Here is a 24,732-nt window from a genome sequence, read left to right as displayed (position 1 = left end):
TCAGACAAAGGAATTCCACTGAGTTGCATGCAGAACTTTGTTTTGCCAAGCCAACAGATATTTTCCTTTCTCCAACTGTCCAAATACACATGCGTTTCTAGAGGAAGAGTTCTCTACATCTGAGATGAGCCTACCCTGTGGGGGGCACAGGTTTTATGGCAAGAGAAAGAGAGCAGAGTTTATTTGGGCTGAGCCCTCAGGATAGCAGGTGCCTGCATTTAAATATTATCTCTCTATGAAGAGCAAACTCTGGAAACACATCAGAGAACTGATTAAATGCAACTTAGGGCGCAATCCTATAGGTTGCACCCCGGGTATTTGTAAGCCCCTGAATTCGGAGGCTTACGAGTACCCTATGCAGAGCGGGAGGCACCTTGCACCTCCTGCACTGCACTTAAGCTAGACGGGTGATTTCACCCATCTAGTAGAGGCTTCGGGGAGGGGGAAGGAGATTGGGGCAGTGATAGGTAAGCCAGCCACCCCAGTCTCCTCCCCACTCCCAGGAACGCCCCCTTTCCCATCTCTGTGGTCTGTTTACCAAGCACAAAGAGGTAGCTGGCATGGTTCTCTCCATGCTGGCTATGAGGGGGAAGGGGCAGGGAGCACAGTTTCCTGGCTATGAGGTTGGAGCCCTGTCTCCGACCTCATAACCAGGAAACTGAAGAATCCTATGGCCCCCAGACGCTGTCTAGGGGGCACAGGATTGCTCTCTTAGAGTCGCAGTTATGCTGTCACTTACACCAATGCTATACTGAAGGTGTGAACAACCTTTTTGGCCGTGAGGGCCAATGTACATATGTGCACACACATGCCTGGGACATAAGGTGCAACTTGCTAGCGCTAGCAAGAGAAGCCCTTCCCTTATCTCCAATCTGTGTGGAAAGATCAGAGATAAGGGATTCCCTTGCTAGCACTAACCAGGGAATCCCCAGGTAGCACAGCTGAGATGTTTTTGACAGCAGCAAAAGCAGGGGTGTCTGATGGGTTGCTGCTGACACAGTTTGGTGGCCCACAACCCACACATTTTGCACTGCTGTTGTATTTGATGGATGGGTGTTGGGAACTTCTTATAAGACACAACATCATCCAGTTTGTCTGCTAGCTTGACTGAGCAAGAGGAGCAGGTATGCTGAGCTCAGCCTCAACCCCCTCACTCACCTTTAAACTTATCAGTCAAGCAAACCTCAGTATAACGTAAGCTGGTCCTGCACCTCCCTGTGATTTTTCTTAACTGACAGTGGTGCATGCAAATAGACACAGTGCTTGCTTTCAGCAGAGCTTCATTTGTTTTTCCTTGCCTGGGCCCCTCTAAAAGAGCCCCCAGCTCCCTTCACTGATTTGTCTGGCCCCATGCCGGAGACAAGAGTTCTGCTGTAGATTGCTCAGCTAGTTCTTTAATTTAATTTATTGTAAAGAAATGAAGCATTGTGTTAGGATAGGAAAATTTAACAGGTATGCTGAAGAACATTGGGGGGGGGGGACCTTTACATTACAGACAACAGGGCTAGATGGGTACCTTGCATTACAACTTGTGCAGATTCTCCAAGGGCTTGTTTTACAGTTATTCTGGGATCCATTCTCTGATTTATTTACACATTATAAAAGGATGAATCAGAGACTGAACAGAGTTGTAAGACAAGAGACATCGAGCTTCTCTCTTTCATCCCAGCAAAAGCAACTGTGTAAAAATTATATACGATAGCAGGGTGCTTATCTTTGGTGGGTGGAATATTCAATTCCACAGAGAAACACAGTGACCTTGAACAGTCCAAGACAGTCCACAAGGGACATCTTTGGCAAAAACACCCTAGAATTCCTTGGCAGTGTTGGCCCTCACAGGATAAGCACCCTTAAATGACAAACTCTGACACTGGATTACATAAATGAACCCCCAAAAGATGCATGTTCTTGCACCAAGTCCCTGTTTGAGTCACAGGTGTTTCATGAAGAGCATAATTCCCAATTGGAAAAATCTCCTGCACAAATCTCATTGACATGAATGGAGCTATGAAAAAGCAAGGCTGGTACACAATTCCCATTCATTTCAGCAATGCTTGTGCAGGAGAAATTCCAAGTGGAATGCATCTTAGCTTTCTTGCATCATGACAAAATGTCTGCAAGGCAAAGGAGAAGAGAATCTGTGTGATGACTGGCTCAGTTCTTTAGGCAGAAGAACCTGCTTTCACAGCACAGGGAAGAAGGTAAAGTGGGGACTCTTGTAGTAGGGCCCAGGTGCATCACTTCCTGTGCCACGGTGACAACTTGCTAGAGGGAGCTGCTGGCCTAATATCTGTTGAGCTTCAGCAACACCACTGCATATGGCCAGTGGTATTGCAGCTACCAACTCAGCAGGGGTCAGGCAATGAAAGGGGCCAACAGGGTTCTACCTGGTCCTATAAAGCTGCCGACTCTCTGGCCTGGCTCCCCTTTCTGGGAAACCCGTTTCTCAGTTATGGACTGAACTGTACTCAAACTGCTCATCCATGCCTATCAGCTTGGCTGCCTCTCTGGTTGCTACACACTTGACTCCAGACTGTCAGCCCCCAACATTCTGACAGAGATGTACTCTTTGGGGCAAGATCAAGCTCCTACATCCAGCTCTTACCAGAATTGTGGATGTCTTTCCACCTTCCAGAGTAATCTCCAGGTCAGAAAGGGCAGCATCAACTTCATCAACCTCTTTGTCACTGTTGTTCAAGTGATTTTCAGATGACATGATTGACAGCTTATTGATGTGGTACTGAAATAAATTAGTTGAAAACCAGTAGTGTCACTAAAGAGATGGATGGAAGAGCCAAATGAATACAGCTGTGAGTTAAACCAAGAGAAGAAAATGCATACTCAAGCCTGAGAGCCATAACCAACTCCTCGAAACATCTTCCCCTCTCCTGGCATGTGATATAAGGGTGATGGAGTTTTCTGTTAGGTAACATTCTTGTCTGGGACCCCCCTGTAAAGCTACATGATAATGTGGCATGGGTGGGGCTTGATTTTGGAGTAGGTGGGGCCATGCTAAATTTCTTCTAGCCACAAATTCCCAGGCACATGTTCCCCTTGTTTCCACTTGCAGCTCTCCAATTTATATTGGCATGACCAAAAAGTAACAAAACCTCTTTGACCTGGTCAAAGCTTGGCAATCACACAACAGCGCTTACCATACCACTTATACCATGCCTGATCATAAACGCATTTTACAGCCAGAAGACAGCAGATGTGGTACATGTGTGCAATTTCTTCTTGCTTTATATGGTTGATTCTAACAGCAAGTTAATTATTACAGGCAGAATTATATACTCTGATGCAGGAGACTCTATAGCACCAGGCAAGCTTCCCCTGGTTCGCCCTTTTCAGCTCTACTGCAAGCATTCAGAAGAGCAGGCTATGGATGACTGCACCATCACATATCTTAGGACTATTGACCCGAAATATTTGCAGAAGGAAATCTTCACAAGACCTAATTTTCTTTTGTCCCTAATTTTTCTGAACAACAGCCCTAATATATGGGGTGTTCCAATGAAGTAAGCAAGGAAACTACCAACTGTGAAATAATGTCTGATAAAGCAGAGGAAAAACTGCTTTACCAAACACATGTTTGTATTACTCTGAAAGGAAGGAGGGCTGAGGATTCCTTCAGGTTGTCTAGAAGCTCTACTGTAACTTTGCTCATATGAAATGGCATTCAATTAAGAGGGAACCTGAAGTGGTTGCAACTCTCCCTTTTCTTACTCTAGGACAATTATATGTTTCTGCTGATAGTTCAGTGCCAACTTCTGAAAATAGAGAGGATGCACACATCCCAGCGCTCCTGAAACATCCGCTTTCCTGACTGCTGCTACCAACAAGGAAAGAGCGATCTGGGAGGGGGCTGAGACAAGGCTAGCAATTGGTGGTGGGAGAACTGGTGGTGGTGGCCATAGCTACAATGATACAATTGGTGAAAAAGTGTGTGAGGAGGGATTTGGCAGTGGGTAGTTAGGGCACCTTGGGGGGCCCTAACTTGGTTTTATCAGAACTTGGTTTTATCAGAACTCTGTTAAAAAAATTTTTTAAAAATTATTTCAACATGGTGTTTTTATCCTTTATCCGATCTGCTGTTCACTGCTCTGAGGTCTTTCGATGTGGAGCGGTATACAAATACTGTAAATGAAATAAATAAATAAAACATTTCATAATCTAAAGCTATTCAATTTCTTAGAAAAAAACAAAAATGGTCCTTGGGGAAAAAAGGGGAAAAAATGGGGTTTTCCTGAATTTTTCCGGGCCTTCGCACCTCTACTCTTGAGTTAGCATTATACTTTATAGGTACAATATCTACATGTCATATGTGGCAAAATGCATTCTGCTCTACAGAAAAGGAAAAAAGGAAGATATTTCTGGGAAACCTGGGGATTATCACCAGCTGCTTGAGAGGCTCAGTGCCAAAACCTTGTGGCTCAGTAACCTAATGTATTTTAACCGCTGGCTAAAGTATTTGTTTAAAAGCCAACTGGAAGTAAAGACGAATACAAACATGTTTGTGAAAAAGAATCCAAATGCCTTTGCATGAGACATAACAAGGAGGCATATCTATTTTAAATTACCTAAAAAGGTTCAAGCAAACCCGGCAGAATGGGAAACAAGCCGAGATTTGTTAGAACAAAACATTCTAGCTCCCAAAGGAATATGAGGCAACACACCAAACGTAGTCAGTACATCAGTATGTCAAAGACTCCAGCATTTTCTATCGATCCAATATATATATGTTAAGTTGGCAAAAATTAAGAGTTAGAAAAGATTTTGATCTCTGGTCTCTCCACTCACCTGCAATGCTGCAAACATCATCATCTCCTCCTCTGTGCACTCTATTTCTTCCAAAAGAATAGCCCATTTTGACTGTTCATACAGCTGGTTGATTCTGATTGCATCGTACTATTGGAACATAACCAAAGCATTGGTACAGAATCATGCCTTAGGAGTGCCTATGACTTTTTGTAATTGACAAAGTATACTGACAAGCTATCATTAAGCCCTTTAAAATCCTTACTCGCTACTTGCTGGTCAAATACAGTTTCAGTTTGAAGTACCAGCAATTGTTCACTCGCCAGAAGAGTCAGTGCTCCAACATAAAGCTTCCAGCCCACTCGGGGCCAATATTTCTACAAACCTCAATTGTCAGTCATTAGCTTCACTGCTATAATACAAGGACACCTCAAAAGAAACCACCTATCCTAAATGGTTTTAAATGATTTGTTTCCCAGTCTTATTCACTATTAAACTTTGTCTTATCAACACTGTCTACCTACTAGCGGTTCTTCCTGGCGAAATAGGTGAAATATCTCACAGATGAGTTACTTCCTATAGTAAGGACTTCAAGCTATGGTTCCTGTGCTGATTCTGCTAATTCCTGTGAACTAGCAGCTATCAGTATTTGGCCTGTCACCCTGATGATTGTGGGTGACCAGCACACTTGATTCAGAGTGCTGAATGACCCCCAACCCTACCTCTGGAAGCGCCATAGAACAGCAGTTACCTAACAGTTCTGTAAGAAGTCCAGGCTGGCCTACCGACCAACGCCCCCCCACCCCATTCCAGTTTCCACCCCTGAGAGGAGGGAGTGCGCAGCAGATGCTGCCTTGCCCAGAGGGCTCTCCCCCAAAGCTACAGACTCTTGTTTCTCTCATTCACAATCATTCTACATCTTTCTTTCCATGCGTTCTGTGACCCACAGTTGTGCAAAAAAAGTCAAAATTCTTGGCTAACCTGAAGATCAGAAAAATGAAATTGCGATTTTCAGAAGACACATTCAAAATTTCTTAGCCAGCTTAATTTAACCAAAGTGCAGAATTAGAATTTCCTTGCTAGAACAAAAATAAAACCATGGCTGTGGCATGTAAGAGGCAGAACACATTCAGTTTCCAGCCAGGCAAAAAACACAGAGCAATCAGGCCTGTGCACTATTCCTGGGTGTGAGGCACTTAGGCTACTCCTGCTGAACTCCTGCTATCATAGTTCACACATCTGTCTGTCTCTTTCTTTCTCACGCACACACTCACATGCGCACAGTAAAAATTCTGCAGAGCATATTCTAGCAGACAGAACTGTATACCTTAGGATTTAAATCAAAGAAGCTGTAGTATTTGAACCGGAGAAGCAAGGCTTCGTTCTCCTTCACATCTTGTTCCATAAGTGACCTTGAAGAATCCAGCCACCTGCCAACACAGAAAGTGCTGGCTTAGTCATTACAAAACAGTATTTTTTTAAAAGACAAGCTGCTAAAATAAGCTTTTGAAACCTACCCCTGGTTGATCTTGGCTTTATCCAGAAGTGCCTGTGGCTTATAGATTTTGGCTAAGATTTCTGGGGAGGTGATTGGCTGGCTGACAGCAAGTATCCCTGGATTCCCTTCTGACAAAGCACTATCTCCAAACCAAGCTGAAGTTGGCGACAAAGGGCTCCCATCATGAGAATCATATGTTGGTGTCATGGTTTTGCTATAGAGCCCAGGGCTTGAATAAATGCTCCCTAAATTGGAGAGAAACACAGAGTTAGAATAAAGTTAGCATTCTCTGTTTAGTTCATTAAACACAAAACAGAAATTATAAAACTAAAGAGCCCCACAACTCAACATTTGTAGGGAACACAACAACAGCAAGAGCAGATTCCAATGCTGCAAGGAGCAGGGAGTATAAGAGTGTGCGGAGGACAAGTCCTGCTGAAGAAGAGTCAACGTGATTTCTGCAAAGTTAAGTCCAGTCTCACTAACCTTTTTATTTTCTTTGAGAGTGTCTACAAACATGTGCATATGGGTGAACTGGTAGACATTGTTGACTTGGACTTTCAAAAGGCTTTTGACAAACATCCCTCAGGAAAAAACTTAGGGAAAAAAAAGCAAGTAAGGAGGGACATAATAGAGGTGCATAAAATTATGCATGGCTTGGAGGAAGTGGATAGGGAGAGGTTTTTCTCCCTCTCTCGTAATACTAGAGGCCACAGCCATCCAATAAAGCTAAATGGTGGGAAATTCAGGACTGCAAAAGGAAGTACTTTTTCACACAATGCATAAATTACATGATGGAATTTGCTACCACAAGATGTAGTGATGGCCACCAACTTGGATAGCTTCAAAAGGGGATTAGACAAATTCATGGATAGCTATGTATTACCTCCAGTGGTATGCCTCTTAATACCAGTTGCTGGGGGAAATGTGCAAGCAGGTTCTATTGCCCTTATGTCCTGCTTGCTGGCTTCCCATAAGCATTTGGTTGGGCACTGTGGGAACCGAATGCTGGACTAGATAGGCCTTCAGTCTGATCCAGCAGGACTCTTATTATTTCTTACATGAGTTACAGGCAAACCCAACAACAGTTTTCAATGTGTCATACAAAGCAGGAATGTGCATCTCCAGACGACCAATGCAGTTCAGATTTCCAAGCATGATTTGTGAAGCCCTTGCTTCTGATAATGTCCAAAGCAACTCTATGTGTATTTTAACAGCACTTAATGCTAAATATTTGCTCAATCAGAAAAGAAGCCCAGAACCTCCTTCCCATATTTTGGAATGAATGCCTACATCATTGTGGGAGCAAAAAGTAACTAAGAAGGTCCTGAGGCATAAGGATTTTCAGGTTCATGTAGATTAGACAGGTAGGAAAAAAGCCAAAAGAAAGTCACAGGAGATGAGAAGTCCTACCCACATGGGGCTCACCTTTCACTGGGCCGATGTAAAGAACATCAGAGCCTACAGAGAAGGAAAGAAAGGAAGTCAGAAGGTAAGATGAAGACAAAGAAAGAAACAGAAATAAGAGCAATAGGGGTGAAAAACAAGGTAAAGAGGTAAGATATCCAAGGATGCAATCAAGAACATGGCACATGTACTCAAGTCCTCTTTGCAGCACATCGTATGTATTCATGTATCTAAATTACCAGGTGAAGCAGTCCAAACTGTACACTGGATTGCAGCCCAAATGGGTCATAATCAAGCTTATAGCCAGAAATGTTATGATGGTAAAACAGCTTCGTGTGCAAAACAGCAAGAATCTAAATGTAAGTGGCATACCTGAATAAAAGTTAACATAATAATTTAACATTTATTTTATTAATGTTCAGTGCCAAGTACTGATCTCGTCCAGGAAAATTAGTGATATGAGCCCAGCAGGCTCTTTTCAAGTAAAGGAACTTAATCTAGGGAACTCTAGCCATGTAAGGAAATGCAGATGTAGCCAACTGGAGTAAAACTAACTCTATAACTGACCAGGGAGGAAGCACAAAATTTCAGAAGGGTAGAAAAGAAGATCGTAATGCTAGAAACTGCACACTCCCCCCAAAAGATAGAAGACTTTGCCAAACAGTGCTCCTCACTGGAAGGAAGAGCCAAACACTGAGGAGGTCTTCTGAAAAAACTTTCAGAAGTTTTTCCTGTGTGTTTAGTCCTGCCTTCAACTAAAGAGGGAGTTAACCCATTCCTGCCTGCTCTACTCCTTTGCTGACTGAGAAGCACAAAACTTCCACTCCACCTTCTATTATTATTATTATTCCTATACCACCCAAGAGCCGGAGCAGTTTACAAAGATTAAAAACATTAAAAATACAATATACAAAGATTAAAAACCATTTACATAAAAAAACACATGAACAAACAATATACACAAAGGAAACATATATCTAAAACAACTTAAAACAAACAATCTCAAAAAGAAACAACCATAACCATAGGACATTCCAGGACTGATTAAACACTTATCATATACTGTTAAATGCCTGGGAAAAGAGAAAGGTCTTAACCTGGTGCCGAAAAGATAACAACGTTGGCGCCAGGTGGGCCTTGTCGGGGAGATCATTCCATAATTTAGGGGCCACCACCGAAAAGGCCCTCTCCGTTGTCGCCATCTTCCGAGCTTCCCTCGGTGTAGGCAGCCAGAGGAGGGCCTTAGATGTCGAGCGTAGTATATGGGTAGGTTCATGTCGGGAGAGGCGCTCCATCTCTTTGGTCTGTACATGCAATGGAATGATATCCAGGGGTAGGCAACCTGGTGCCCTACATATGTTTTGGACTACAATTCCCATAAGCCCCAGCCAGCATGGCCAATGGTCAGGAATAAAGGAAGTTGTAGCCCAAGAAAATCTGGAGAGCACCAGATTGCCTACCCCAGAAGTAGGCCATTATTGCTTAGTTGATAATCATTTTGGTGCTTTTGTACGCTAGCCAAAACAGGTTTACTTCTTTACTGTGCAACTGGGTAACAATACTGCCTGAAAGTTCCTCCTTAGAAGGAGGAAGACAGACACCAAATCTGGAGAGAGGGTGAGGGAGAATTTCAGTGTCAGATGAATCAGAAAGATGCTTATTTCTAAAGATGTAAAATCCTCATATGATGACCCAGTTCGCACAGGGAGCCATTTATAAGATACAGCTTCCACATAAAAAAACACCACGAGTTACCATCCTGGAGAGAAAAGTCTTTGAAAAACGAGTGTGCTTGCTAAACATGTGGAATTTTCATTTTTGCCCATGAAAGCTCCTCTTTACAGAAATACTCTCCACATGCAACCGAGATGATAAAGTCACAGGCCACAGTCTCACGACATAACTCACACTGGTGAACAAGCCACCATGAGTGCAACAGACAATTGGGCTCACCGTGGGTTGTTCTCCCACTTCTTCCCCCTTGGTCCTCCCGCTGGCTCTGGCATGTATCCCAGAGAATTTTGTAGAACCCATCTTGTCTACCCACAAAGTCTCCCTCCCCATTTCGACTGCCACCACAGTTGTAAGGCCTGCCCTAAAAAAAAAAAAAAAATGCCCTGGGAATTTGCGCAAATGTCATCATTGTTGTTATTAGTTGGTTTTGGCAGTTGTGCAAGTGTGCACCCGTCAAAAATATATAAGCTTGCCTTGTCTATTACCTTGTATGTTTCAGCTGTCAAAGGGAACTAAATGCAGTCTGAAACACACAAGGTAACTGAAAAGAGACTGCATAGGCTGATTTGACAGCTGACAGGTGGGAAAAGGGGTCAGGATTGCCCCCTTAGCAAGCTGATCCCCAGGGTTTTAAGTGCTGTGCAGACACTTGGGGGTACCCCACTTCCAGCACACACTTGCTCAAGTCTCCAGCAAGTTCTTTTCACAGAGATCTACACTCCACCCCCTTTTCGTGGTTCCTATTTGCAATAATCATTTCCCTCAACCCATGATGGATTGGGTGTCCCAGGTTCGGATGACACGCCAACCCACCGTGGGTTGAACAATCCCTAGAACAAGCCATGGGTTTTAAGGGTGGCTTGTTGCCCTCCAAACAAGCCACTCTGCAGGAAGTGGTCTGTGTTCAGATGACACAACAACCCACTTGTTCCCCATGATGGGTTGACGTGTTGTGCGAACCCAGTCACAGGTGGTGTTCGGACAATCATGGAGGTAAGAGAAGCCATCATGGCGCCTCCCCCTGCCCTTGTATGTGCCACGCACATGCCCATTGTTTGCATAATTGCCAGTGCTGCTGCACAGGTTGGCATGTCATCTGAACCCAGCGCATGGCAGTGGTGGCTTCGTACCTACACTACAACCCCTACTGCAAGTCGTGGGTTGTAAGTTGGGTATGAAGCCACCCCCGCCACGCACTGGTTTCAGATGACATGCCAACCCGCACTGCAGTGTGGGTAATTATGCAAACGATGGGCACGCGCATGACACAAGCAGGGGCAGGGGAAGAAGCCATAATGGCTTCTTTTACCCCCCTGATGGTCCAGAGCCAGACACAGTGTGAGAACATCTTCAGAAATTAACTTCTGAAACAGCCCTCTAAGGGCAGTAAAAAGTTTTCCCTTTCTTGGCTGAACCTCCAGGAATAAATAAACTGTCTGGGTTTCAGCACAGTGGCTCCCCAGCCTCAAAACCAACACTTCTTAAAATAGTTCATGAGAGTCTAAGCTCCACAATCTCTTTGTGGTCAGTTTCGTATAACTTCTTGCTATGCATGTGTTGCAAGGCTGGTTCTCATTCTTAAGAGTTTTAGAATATTTGACCTCGCCATCACCCTCTGTTAAATTAATAAAAGGCCTGGCTACCAGAGCCTGGAATATATCTTGTATAAAATGGTGGTGGGGAAGCCCACTGCTTGAGAACCTCAAGCATTAGATTTTCAGACTATTTACTTTGCTTCCACTCAAGTCAGAGCCACAAATTTCAATGCAGTCAGAATTAAACCAGAGTGGAAAGCCGTCTGCTGTTCTCTCTACCATCTTGCCCACAGAAACTATTCCAACACTAATACTATCATTAAACCTTTTTTAAATAAGAACAGAATATTTTTGTTGCAGTAGAGAATCCAGGGGTCTTATTGAATGCAGAAACAGAAATTCAGATAGCCAATGGCTTGCTCATATCATTAAAATGGTGCTACCACTGCTCCTATGAAAATACAGTTTAAATCCATTTAACATTTGGGTGCCCATATTAGCTAGAGGCCACTTGGTAACTCCGCATACCCATTCAATTATTTTAAAATAAATTATATTGTGCATTCACATAAGCAAAATTGAGTCAGGATTAGAATCATAGAAAAGTCATAGAATAGTGGGGTTGGAGGGGGGTCGCGGTGGCTTAGTGGTTAAGACGCTGAACTGCAGACTGGAAGGTCGGCAGGTCAGCAGTTCGAGACCCGAGTGCTGCGTGACGGAGTGAGCTCCTGTCTTCAGTCCCAGCTTCTGCCAACCTAGCAGTTCGAAAACAAGAAATTGCAAGTAGATAAATAGGTACCGCCTCGGCGGGAAAGGTAGCAGCGTTCCGTGCACCTCGGTGTTCAGTCATGCCGGCCACATGACCACGGAAGCGTCTTCGGACAGCGCTGGCTCTTCGGCTTAGAAACAGGGATGAGCACCGCACCCTAGAGTCGGACACGACTGGTTGGGGACACCTTTACTTTTTAGTAGGGTTGGAAGGGGCCTACAAGACCATCGAGTCCAACCCCCTAAAAAGGGGCCAATTTTGCACTATGTTTTTTGGTAAATTAAGAGGGCAATTATGTAGAAGACGCGGGGGGGGGGGGATTTCACTCTGTGAGTCCGTTCCCATATGCAACACCTGGTGACCTCATAAACCATTTCTCTAAAGAACTTACAGATTGCAAAGTCACCTTTGGATTAATCTCATGTCTGGCTTTTGGTTGTCTGAAAGCACCCCCCGCCCCAAACATTAATATTATAAAAGCAATGGCTGTTACAGACTTGTTGAGCAGTTGAACAAATCAGGAGGGAGAAAAATATTTTAGAATAGCTGAAACTATATTTAACTATCAAAAGGTGAACACACTAGTGTCTCTTCTGAAGCAGAGCTGTTATTCTTCATTTCTGTTGCTTTCCTAATATGCAAAACACTTTACAATCCTCCTGTAACAACACTGTGAGGTAAGACAGTATTGTTGTTCAGTCGTTCAGTCGTGTCCGACTCTTTGTGACCTCATGGACCATAGCACGCCAGGCCTTCCTGTCCTGCGCTCTCTCCCGGAGTGTGCTCAAGTCCATATTCATTGCATCAGTGATGCTATCTAGCCATCTCATCCTCTGCCGTCCCCTTCTCCTTTTGCCTTCAGTCTTTCCCAGCATCAGGGTCTTTTCCAGGGAGTTTCCTCTTCGCATTAGGTGGCCAAAATATTGGAGCTTCAGCTTCAGTATCTGTCCTTCCAATGAGCACTCAGGGTTGATTTCCTTTAGGATGGACTGATTTGACCTCCTTGCAGTCCAGGGGACTCGCAAGAGTCTTCTCCAGCACCACAGTTCGAAAGCATCAATTCTTCAGCGCTCAGCCTTCCTTATAGTCCAGCTCTCACAGCCATACGTTACTACTGGGAAAACCATAGCTTTGATTAGACGGACCTTTGTCGGCAAGGTGATGTCTCTGCTTCTTACTATGCTGGCTAGGTTTGCCATAGCTTTCCTCCCAAGAAGCAAGCGTCTTTTAATTTCATGGCTACAGTCACCGTCTGCGGTGATCTTGGAGCCAAAGAAAGCAAAATCTGTCACTGCTTCCATTTCTTCCCCTTCCATATGCCAGGAAGTGATGGGGCCAGATGCCATGATCTTAGTTTTTTTAATGTTGAGTTTCAAACCAGCTTTTGCACTCTCCTCTTTCACCCTCAACAAGAGGCTCTTTAGATCCTCTTCGCTTTCTGCCATTAGGGTGGTATCATCTGCGTATCTGAGGTTGTTGATAATTCTCCCGGCAATCTTAATTCCGACCTGTGATTGATCCAACCCGGCGTTTCTCATGATGTACTCTGCATATAAGTTAAATAAGCAGGGCGACAATATGCAGTCTTGTCGTACTCCTTTCCCAATTTTGAACCAATCAGTTGTTCCATGTCTGGTTCTTACTGTTGCTTCTTGACCATTGTACAAATTTCTCAGGAGACAGGTCAGGTGGTCTGGTACCCCCATCTCTTTGAGAATTTGCCACAGTTTGTTGTGATCCACACAATCAAAGGCTTTAGCGTAGTCAATGAAGCAGAAATAGACGTTCTTCTGGAATTCTCTTGCTTTCTCCATGATCCAAAGAATGTTGGCGATTTGATCTCTAGTTCCTCTGCCTCTTCGAAACCCAGCTTGTACTTCCGGTAGTTCTCGGTTCGCATACTGCTGAAGCCTAGCTTGTAGGATTTCGAGCATCACCTTGCTGGCATGTGAAATGAGCGCAATTGTACGGTAGTTTGAACACTCTTTGGCATTGCCCTTCTTTGGAACTGGAATGTAAACTGACCTTTTCCAGTCTTGTGGCCACTGTTGAGTGTTCCAAATTTGTTGGCATATTGAGTGCAGCACTTTAACAGCATCATCTTTTAGGATTTTAAATAGCTCAGCTGGAAGACTGTCATCTCCGCTAGCTTAGTTGTTACTAATGCTTCCTAAGGCCCACTTGACTTCACTCTCTAGGATGTCCGGCTCAAGTTCAGTGACCGCACTATCATGGCTATCAGGGACATTCAGATCTTTCCTGTAGAGTTCTTCTGTGTATTCTTTCCACCTCTTCTTAATCTCATCTGCTTCTGTTAGGTCCCTGCCTTCTTTGTCCTTTATCATGCCCGTCTTTGCACAAAACGTTCCCTTGAGATCTTCAATTTTCTTGAAGAGATCTCTAGTCTTTCTCATTCTGTGGTTTTCCTCGATTTCTTTGCATTGTTCATTTAAGAAGGCCTTCTTGTCTCTCCTTGCTATTCTCTGGAACTCTGCATTCAGTTGGATATATCTTCCCCTTTCTCCCTTGCTTTTCGCTTCCCTTCTTTCCTCAGCTACTTGTAAAGCCTCATCAGACAGCCACTTTGCTTTCTTGCATTTCTTTTTCTTTGGGATGGATTGAGTTGCTGCCTCCTGAACAATGTTACGGACCTCCGTCCATAGTTCCTCAGGCACTCTGTCTATCAGGTCTAATCCCTGAAATCTATTCCTCACCTCCACTGTATATTCAGAAGGGATATGATTTAGGTCATACCTGAACGGTTTAGTGGTTTTCCCGACGTTCTTCAATTTCAGCCGAAATTTTGCAACAGGAAGCTCATGATCTGAGCCACAGTCAGCTCCAGGTCTTGTTTTGACTGACTGTATAGAGCTTCTCCATCTTTGGCTGCAAAGGACATAATCAATCTGATTTCGATATTGATCATCTGGTGATGTCCATGTGTAGAGTCGCCTCTTGTGCTGTTGGAAAAGAGTGTTTGCTATGATCAGCGTGTTCTCTTGGCAAAACTCCATTAGCCTTTGAACAGCTTCATTCTGTACACCAAGGCCATGCTTGCCTGTTATCCCGGTGATTTCTTGACTTCCTACTTTAGCATTCCAATCCCCTATGATGAAGAGGACATCTTTTTTTGGTGTTAGTTCTAGAAGGTGTTGTAGGTCTTCATAGAACCGATCAACCTCAGCTTCTTCGGCCTCAGTGGTTGGGGCATAGACTTGAATTACTGTGATGTTGAATGGTTTGCCTTGGATTCGTACTGAGATCATTCTGTCGTTTTTAAGATTGTACCCCAGTACTGCTTTTCCCACCCTTTTGTTGACTATGAGTGCTACTCCATTTCTTCTAAGGGATTCTTGCCCACAATAGTAGATATGATGGTCACCTGAATTAAATTCGCCCATGCCTGTCCATTTGAGTTTGCTGATTCCCAAGATGTCGATGTTCAGTCTTGCTATCTCATGTTTGACCACCTCCAGCTTACCTTGATTCATTGATCTGACATTCCAGGTTCCTAAACAATATTGTTCTTTACAGCATCGGATTTTCTTTTCACCACCAGACACATCCACAGCTGAGTGTCCTTTCGGGTTTGGCCCAGCCGCTTCACTCTTTCTGGCGCTACTTGGAAATACCCTCTGCTCTTCCCCAGTAGCATATTGGACACCTTCCGACCTGAGGGGCTCATCTTCCGGCGTCATCTCTTTTAGCCTTGTGATACGTTCCATGGGGTTTTCTTGGCAAGAATCCTGGAGTGGGTTGCCATTTCCTTCTCCAGTGGACCACATTTTGTCAGAACTCTTTGCCATGACCTGTCCGTCTTGGGTGACCCTGCATGGCATAGCTTATGGCTTCACTGAGTTACGCAAGCCCCTTTGCCACAACAAGGCAGTGATCCATGAAGGGGCAGTATTACACTCATTTTAAAGATGGAGAATGCAAGCTGAGAAAGACTGACTGACTTGTCTGGGTCTTTCATGTACACAGAAGCGTATTACCAATAAAGATTATATTGCTGCGTTCAGAGCACATGGGACTTGCCCATTATGAACAGAAATTGTGCACGCATAAATCTTCTCAGCATTAGAGCATAAGCAGGCAATTATACACAGGTTGTTTAAACCAACTTTGTGCATGTCTGTAGACATTACTAGCCTATAAGAAGTTCGACTAGCCCATTTGCCCATCAAAACCTATTTTTGCAGCAGATTTAACACCCTGTAAGAAGAAAACCCAAATTGTTTCCCACTTTACTAAAGCCTCCCCTTCTTACAAGCCTGGTTTGAGCCTTCTTTTTGCACCATGCCCACCTCCTACTATTATGAAGTAAGACCGCAAGGAGAATGATGGGGCAGTATGCTCTTAAGGACATCTGCTGAACACAGCAGATGAAGCTCCACTGGCTATTCACATATAGGTTGCTCTGTTCTACCTTCAAGGGGTTTTGTTTTTGTTATTAAATGCTTTTCTTCTACAATTTCGGAAAATGTAAGCAGAATCTAGACATATGCCTATAGCTTGGCAGGTGTTTAATAGCAATGAAGCCTGAAGGTTAATGACAACTGGAATCCAACCACTATACATAAAGTGTGTTGGAATTCTAAGGAATCCAGCTGCTTCAGCAAAACCATCTTGCCATCTACATGAATGACATAAAGGGGCCAACTCGCTGTGCAACACTGGCGTACACTCTGCATTTCTGTCAAGGGAGGCTGCAAAGGAGCAGTGCATGGTAGCTTATGGCTACAAATAGATAAAAAAAATGTTCAGGCACAAATATCCATCTCCCAGACCAACCAATAGCAGATCTATACGTAACATTTTAGCACCTTGCCCTTGTGGCCACCATCTCTCAAATTATGGGAATTTTGTGTCCTTCATTAAGCCCTTGGAAAACTAGTCCATGTCATTGTAGCACGAGCAGCATTTCAACACAGAGAGAGGACCTGCACTTTCAGCAAACACGATCTGATCTTCATTGCCACTTCCTCCACTGCAAAGCAGGGGTAGTGTGGCTTTGTAGGGGCAAATCAACGAGCAGGTAGATGCTTACTCTCCTGCCACAACCCTACCTCAGTTGCATTTCCATTGCAAATCCCACTGCCCTTGCTTTCCATGCTGCTTTGCAGTGGAGGGGCGGCAGCCAGAATTTCCAGACCCTAGTTTGCTGCCAACAGGCTCTTATACATAAAGACAGCCCCAGCCCAAACATTAAAAGGTAAAGGTGTCCCCAACCAGTCGTGTCCGACTCTAAGGTGCGGTGCTCATCCCCGTTTCTAAGCCGAAGAGCCAGCGCTGTCCGAAGACGCTTCTGTGGTCATGTGGCCGGCATGACTGAACACCGAGGTACACGGAACACTGTTACCTTTCCCGCCGAGGCGGTACCTATTTATCTACTTGCAATTTCTTGCTTTCGAAGTGCTAGGTTGGCAGAAGCTGGGACTGAAGACGGGAGCTCACTCCGTCACGCAGCACTCGGGTCTCGAACTGCTGACCTGCCAACCTTCCAGTCTGCAGTTCAGTGTCTTAACCACTAAGCCACCATGGCCAATTTAGAATCGCTCACTAGAATGGCAAGGAGAGGGGAGATTCGGTCTTCAACATGTATCAAGTTTGCCTGGACTCACAGGGAGACAAAATCCTTTAATGTGCAGATGGAAGCAACCTCAAAGACCCAGAGTCCCATGTCAACTGTTGAAACAGGGAAACAGCCATCCATTTTTCTTATCTGTTAGGGCTAAACGAAAAGTTATGCAGGGGTGGTATATAATTCTCAGTCATTTTATTTATTTTCCTCTTAAGTGAAAACAGCCATCAGGAATTGAGGAATCACAGGAGCTGCTTAATCCTTTCCTTTTCCTCACTCAAAACTCCCCTTCCCACCCCAAATTGTTTTTCCACCCACTGGAGAAAAGTTATGGGTATGTATATCTTTTTTCCTGGGGAGGAAAAGCAGCTAGATACACTTATGTAATCTGGGGGCAGGGGGAACCTTTTCTGCCCTGGTTAAGTACCTCTCTCTGCTGTGATTCTTCCACTCCTGACTATGGCTGAGTTCGGATGATCCCCAGGGGAAACAATGCAGTGTTGGTTGTTTCCCCTGTCCCAGCTGGTTGCGCAACCAGGATTACCCTAATTACCCATGCCCTGGGTTGCCGTGTCAGCCAAACCTGGCACACATTTAGTTCATTTTCACTCACCCTACAACCCTTCCCGCAAGGCATGGGTTGTAAGGTGGGTGAAAATGAACTGCACCTGTGTCACACACCGGGTTCGGATGACACAGCAACCTACAATGTGGTGCAGATAACTAGGATAACTATGGGCATGTGACCAGCACGTGTGGGGTGGGGGAAACAATCAACACTGCGTTGTTTCCCCCAGTAAACATCCGAACTCAGCCTATAGCTCCCTGCTGCTACTTTTCATTAAAGAACAACAACACTGGAAGGCTCTTACAATGCATCTTCTGTGTAACATCTAGTCTGGCCCTTTGCTGAACTGAAACCTATAATCACTGTATAGCACAGCTTTCTTCACTGCAAGGCTCAAGGGGGACTTAACCATCTCTCTGTCGCTCTCTCCCTCCCACACTCTGGGCCAGTTTTCACAACACAACAGCCCACCAACCCGCACTCGGGGATTGTCATGTTGTGCAAACCCAGCAAACGTGGGTCTTGTGAGGGTAAACAACCGTCACATAGCCCTAGAACACATCATGGGTTATACAAGGGTTGCACAGTGTCACCATTAGATTGGGGGGGGGGGCCCTACCTCACAGCCTGGGAAAGGCCTCCAAGTGGCCTCAGTGGGGGTGCCTAGAGCCAAAGTGACTCCTGTTTGAAAAATATGAAGATCACTTGTGTAGCAGGTCCCATACTGAAGCCAAACTGTGTTTGTCATGAAATTCTGTCAAGTACCACATCCTTTAAACCAGCACACATTTTACAATTATTATTTTTGAGTTTGAAAAAAGGCTCTCATTTGTATCTCATTTGACCAAAAAAAAAAGGTAAAGACACTCTTATAAAACAACTATCTGGTCTATTTACAATTCTAAGTCTTGTGGAGGAATGCCAAGGGCAGGATGAGAGGGCGGACTATAAAGCATGACTGCTGAGCTGCTCCCTTCTTAAAACAGCTGATCCCACCATTGAAACAAAGTGATTTTTAAAAATGAACTGGTGGGGAAGGGGAATGAGAGCCAACCAAGGCCAGGCCCTTAGATAGCTGGAACTTTGTAAAAACTACAGATATGGTGTTGAGAAATCCTGATCCACTGGTTTATCTGTGCACTTAAAGTCCTCATATTATCATTAAGGAGGTCAAAGAATCCCAGGCATTAGCATGCAGTCTAACAGAACCAGGAACACACACAGAGTGCAACTTAGCAAAAAGCATTCAAAATATTTGATCTGTACATTTCAAGTCAGGGATGGACAACATGCTCTGGAATTCTTGCATAGTCTGCAGGGACATAGTCAGGAGCTGAAGGCTGCCTTCTCCATAACATCCCTAGCCTGAAATTAATTGCAGTGCACCCAGCAAATGGAACATGCACACACGTTCATGCTGAGGTGCATGCAGTTTACAATTCTGTAAACTGCATGCACCTCAATTCTATAATCAATCTGTAGCACCCCTCATTTCACAATATATTTCCTGACCTGCCAGCCAGCAGTGAACAAGTTGCTCCCTCCCCTTTACCAGCCATGTAGAGGTCTTGGTCCATGTGGGACTTTACTATTATACTCATTTTAATGAAGTCACAGCAGGTAGCGCAGTTCATGGCCTTAAACTTTGTTGATGAGGGGGAAATGTGCAACCCACAAGTTTTTTTTTAAGGTTTGTTTTTTTTTAAAGTTTGTCATCTGGTATTCATTTCACAACACAATGGTCAAGAACGTTTTTTTGGAAATGAGTGACTGGCAAGGTTCTCTTTGCTTAGTGCCAGATGCCAAATTACTACTTTTAAATGAACTGTGTATATTAACATCAGAGCATATACTGAATACTCTGCTAACTAGGTTGTGCGAAAAGGGAGCGTTCATAGGTTGTAGTAAAACATTCTTTATCTTCCTCTGCCAAATCTTTAATGTTACTTACAGCCAGATTCCAAGACTTGCTATTACGGTACTTGGGGTGGAACATACTAACGTCTTCAGCAGGACAACTTCATGAAACATCATGGAGTTTTACCAGAATCGTGTGGCATGAATCAGGTTAAGAAGTCCACCATGCACTCTCTCAATAGGAATTGCATCATATGTATCTTCGGTTTATTTATTTGATTTGGTTTGTAACTCATCTTTCTACAAGGAAAAGTGGCACTCAAGGTGGTTTACAATCATAAATAAAACATAATAAAACAATAAAAGAGATGCATTAAAACACATTTAAAAACACATCAGAATAAAAAACAACATCCAACCCAACAGATCCGCTTACATGCCAAAGGCCTACTTAAATATAAAAGTCTTTGCCTGCTGGCAGAAGGACAGCAAAGAAGGAACGAACCTAACCTCCCTCAGCAGGGAGTTCCACAGCCTGGGAGCAGCCACTGAGAAGGCCTTCTTTTGTGTCACCACCAGAGTTACCTCTGAAAGCAGTGATCTCAAAAGAAGGGGCTTTCCCAAGGATCTTGGTACTGGGGGAGGCTTGTACGGGAGGTAGCCTAGTCCCAAGCCAGATCATAACCAGCACTTTGGATTTGGGATTTATACAGGTCATAACCAGCACTCTGAATTTTGCCTGGAAACAGACTGGTAGCCAGTGAAGTTGCTGTAACAAGCGAGTTGCATGCTCCCTGTAATTATTTATTTATTCATTCATTTAATTTCTATACCGCCCAATAGCCAAAGCTCTCTGGGCGGTTCACAAAAATTAAAACCAAACAACACACAATAAAACAATATAAATATATATAAAACATTAGAAACACAGCATAACAATACAACCAGAATAAAACCTCGCAGCAATGCAGGGATTTAAAATACAGATTTAAAACAGCAAAGCTAAAAGTCTAGAAAGCTAAAATGCTAAACTGCCCGGGAAAATAAAAATGTCTTCACCTGGCACCAGAAAGAATACAATGTAAGTGCCAGGCGAACCTCACTAGGGAGCTCATTCCACAGCTGGGGTGCCACAGCAGAAAAAGCCCTCCTCCTAGTAGCCACCCGCCTCACTTCCTTTGGCAGGGGCTCACGAAGAAGGGCTGCTGAGGATGATCTTAGGGTCTGGCAGGCACATATGGGTGGAGGCAATCCTTCAGATAACCTGGCCCCAAGCTGTTAAGGGCTTTGAATGTTAATATCAGCACTTTGAATTGGGCCCAGAAATGGACTGGCAGCCAGCACAGCTGGAAAAGTACTGGCATAATATGAGCTCGCAGGCCAGTCCCTGTTACCAATCTTGCTGCCCTATTCTGGACCAGCTGAAGTTTCTGGACTGTTTTCAAAGGCAGCCCCACGTATAACACGTTGCAGTAATACAGACGAGAAGTTATCAGAGCATGGATAACTGTAGCTAGGCTCTCTCTGTCCAGATAAGGGCATAGTTGGTATACCAGCCTAAGCTGATAAAAAGTGCTCCGTGCCACTGAGTTCACCTGTGCCTCAAGTGACAGTTCTGAGTCCAAAGGCTCCCCCAAACTATGAACGTTATCCTTTAGGGGGAGTGCAACCCCCTCCAGAACAGGTTGAATATCACCTAGCCAGGCAGACGAACCACCCACTAACAGTACCTCCGTCTTGTCTGGATTGGGTTTCAGTTTATTGGCCCTCATCCAGTCCATTACCATGCCCAGGCCCTGATCCAGAACAGCCACTGCCACCTGGGTTTGATGAGAAAGAGAGGTAGAGCTGGGCGTCATCCGCATATTGATGGCACCTCAGCTCACACATCCGGATAACCCCCTCCAGAGGTTTCATGCAGATGTTAAACATAATGGGGGATAAAATAGAGCCCTGTGGAACCCCATGGCATAATTGCCATGGCACAGAGCAATAATTCCCCAGCACCACGTTCTGGAATCGGCCATCGAAGTAGGAGCGGAACCACTGCAGTGCCGTGCCTCCAACTCCCAACCCAGACAACCTATCCAGAAGGATACCATGATCGATGCTATTGAAAGCTGCTGAGAGGTCCAGGAGAATCAACAGGGTCGCACTCCCCCTGTGCCTGTCCCGGCAGAGGTCATCCCACAGGGCGACCAAGGCAGTTACCGTTCCAAAACCAGGCCTAAAACCCAACTGAAATGGATCTAGATAATCCATTTCATTCAACAGTGCCTGGAGCTGTCCTGCAACCACCTGTTCAAGCACGTTGCCCAGGAAGGGGATGTTGGCCACTGGCCTATAATTGTTAACATCCTCCAGGTCCAGGTTAGGCTTTTTCAGGAGTGGTCTGATTACCGTCTCTTTTAAAGCGGCCGGCACCACTCCCTCTTTCAAGGAGGAATTTACAACCTCCTGGACCCAGCCGGACATCCCCTCCTTGTTTGATTTAATAAGCCATGAAGGGCAAGGGTCAAGCACACAAGTGGTTGATTGGACTTGGCTAAGCACCTTGTCTGCATCCTCAGGCCTCAATAACTGAAACTCATCCGATAAAACTGGACCAGACGGTGCTCTGAACACCTCTACCAATGGAACTGCATTAATCGTGGTGTCCAATTCATGACGAATCTGAGTGACTTTGTCTTCAAAGTGCCATGCAAACTCGTCACAGCGTGCCACCTGTGTTCTAGCCGTCTCCCCTCTTGCTTCGTTGCCCTCAGCTCAGGTGTATACCAAGGAGCTGGCTGGGCTCTGCTCAGAGGGAGAGGGCGCTTGGGCGCGATCGGATCAATCGCCCGAGTCATCTCTGCATTCCACAGAGCGACCTCGGCTTCAACAGGAGCACCAGCCATACCAGCAGGAAAATCCCCCAGAGGCCTCTGGAATTCATTGGAATCCATTAGCCTCCAGGGGCAGACCATTTTAATAGGTCCCCCACCCTTGCAGAGGGGGAAGGCTGCCAAGAGTCTAAACCTCAACAGGAAGTGATCTGACCATGACAAAGAGACAGATGTTAATTCCTTCACTTTCAGATCACCATCCTCCTGCCCAGTCGAAAAAACCAGATCAAGCGTGTGTCCTTTTATATGTGTTGGGCTGATGACATGTTGAGAGAAGCCCCATGGTTGTCATGGCAGCCATGAAGTCCTGAGCCGCCCCAGATACAGTGGCCTTGGTATGGAAGTTGAGATCCCCCAGGACCATCATCCTAGGCGTCCTCAACACCAAGCCTGAGACCACCTCCATCAGCTCAGGCAGGGAGTCTGATGGGCAGCAGGGTGGGCGGTACACCAACAGAATCCCTAATCTGTCCCGGGTACCCAACATAAGGTACAAGCACTCAAGATCTGCACTCGAATGAGCAGGAAGCCTAGAGAGGAGAGGGAGATTGAATTCCTATAGACCACGGCATCCCCCCCTCCCTGACCCTTGAGTCGGTGTTGGTGCTGCACTGAGTACCCAGGAGGGCATAGCTGGGAGAGAGTAACCCCTCCCAGGTCCCCCACCCAAGTCTCAGTAATACATACCAGGTCAGCCCCCTCATCCACAATCAAATCATGGATGAGGGAGATTTTGGACCGACCTGGCATTCAGCACCACCACCACCAGACCCGAGGGCAAACTGGTAAGGCCACCAGGAACCATCAGGTTGGGGGAAGAACCAGAAGAGGGGATAGCCATAAGGCGTTCAGCCCCTCTTCTCCTTAGATGGCTTGGTAATCCCACAACGCCATACCTCCCCCTACCCCTGACCACACTTATGGGGGCACCTCCCCGACCCCCCGAGTTGCTCAATGGATTTCCCAGGCATATATTAAAATGTTAAGATGTAAAATATAAAACAGTATAAATGAATATAAAAGACAGCAGCAGCTAAGAATGAGCAGATAAGATCTGTGTTTGCCCCTTTCTTCCTGGTCTTTAAAGCTGCTGCCCTCTGCTGCTGCTGCTATTTGCTGCTGGTATCTCTGGAGAGACAGTGGGTGGGTCTTCATAAGGCAGCCCCACCTTAAGTACCTGTTTGGCAGGGGCAGAAACTGGCTTAGGGTCCACCTAGTGCAGCTGGACCTCTCCCCAACAAGCTTCTTCCCGAGCAGCCTCTGTCAGCCCTGCCTTAAGTACCTGTTTGGCAGGGGCAGAGACAGGCTCAGGGTCCACCTCAGAGTCCACCTGTAACCAGCCCTGTTCAACACTCTGGCCACAGCATTCTATACCTGCTGAAATTTCTGAACAGTTTTCTAGAGCAGCCCCACATAGAATGTGTTACAGTAGTCCAAACGGACAACTAGAATGTGTTACAGTAGTCCAAACCAAATGATTGTGGCATGCATGATTGTGGCCAGATCAGCCATCTCTAGGAATGGGTGCAGTTGGTGCACTCAGCTGTGTAAACACACTCCTGGCCACCACCAAAACTCTGTTCAAGGCAGAGTGTAAACTGCAAGCTTAAGTCTTCATGGGGAGTATAACCTCATCCAGCACAGGTTGAACCCCTATTCCCTTATCTGCCTTTTGACTAACCAGGATTACTTCTGTCATGTCTGGATTAAGCTTCAGCTTGTTTGACCTTATCCAGTCCATTACTGACATCAGACACTGGTTTAGAACAGCTTCCTTGGATTTGGATGGAAAGGAGAGAGAGAGAGTTGGACATCATCAGCACAATTAAAAACACAACTGTAACAGAATATTGGCACTGAACACCAAAACTCCGGACAATCTCTCCCAGGAATTTCATGTGTATGTTAAATAGAATGGAGGATAAGATGGAACGCTGAGGGACACCACAGGCCAATGGCCACAGCGTCAAACAGGAATCCCCCAGAAAGATACCATGGTTATTGGTATTGAAAGCCTTTGAGAGGTCCAGCAGAACCAGTAGGGACACACTCCCCTTGTCCAGTTCTTGCCATAGACTGTCCACCAAAGCGATCAAAGCAGTCTCTGCCCCATAATCAGGCTTGAAACCAGATTGAA

At 45.2% G+C, this 24,732-nt stretch overlaps 1 protein-coding gene across 8 annotated transcripts in view; it reads right to left on the bottom strand.

Annotated features, from left to right (window-relative positions):
* The window catches only part of FERMT2 (FERM domain containing kindlin 2), a 159,642-nt gene that overhangs the window by 39,420 nt on the left and 95,490 nt on the right, over positions 1-24,732 (bottom strand). For all 8 annotated transcript variants that reach the window (XM_084834608.1, XM_084834628.1, XM_084834597.1 and 5 more), the window contains 4 exons: positions 6,276-6,501; positions 6,086-6,188; positions 4,801-4,908; positions 2,606-2,740 (listed from right to left, as the gene is read on the bottom strand). In XM_084834608.1, coding sequence (XP_084690734.1) covers positions 2,606-2,740; positions 4,801-4,908; positions 6,086-6,188; positions 6,276-6,501 — 572 coding nt within the window. The remainder of the gene's footprint in view (positions 1-2,605; positions 2,741-4,800; positions 4,909-6,085; positions 6,189-6,275; positions 6,502-24,732) is intronic.

The sequence above is a fragment of the Heloderma suspectum genome, chromosome 1 (assembly GCF_057233095.1).
Source record: "Heloderma suspectum isolate Gila_16-S chromosome 1, 16-S_ref, whole genome shotgun sequence".
NCBI lineage: Eukaryota > Metazoa > Chordata > Lepidosauria > Squamata > Helodermatidae > Heloderma > Heloderma suspectum.
This window is presented reverse-complemented; position numbering and strand designations above follow the sequence as displayed.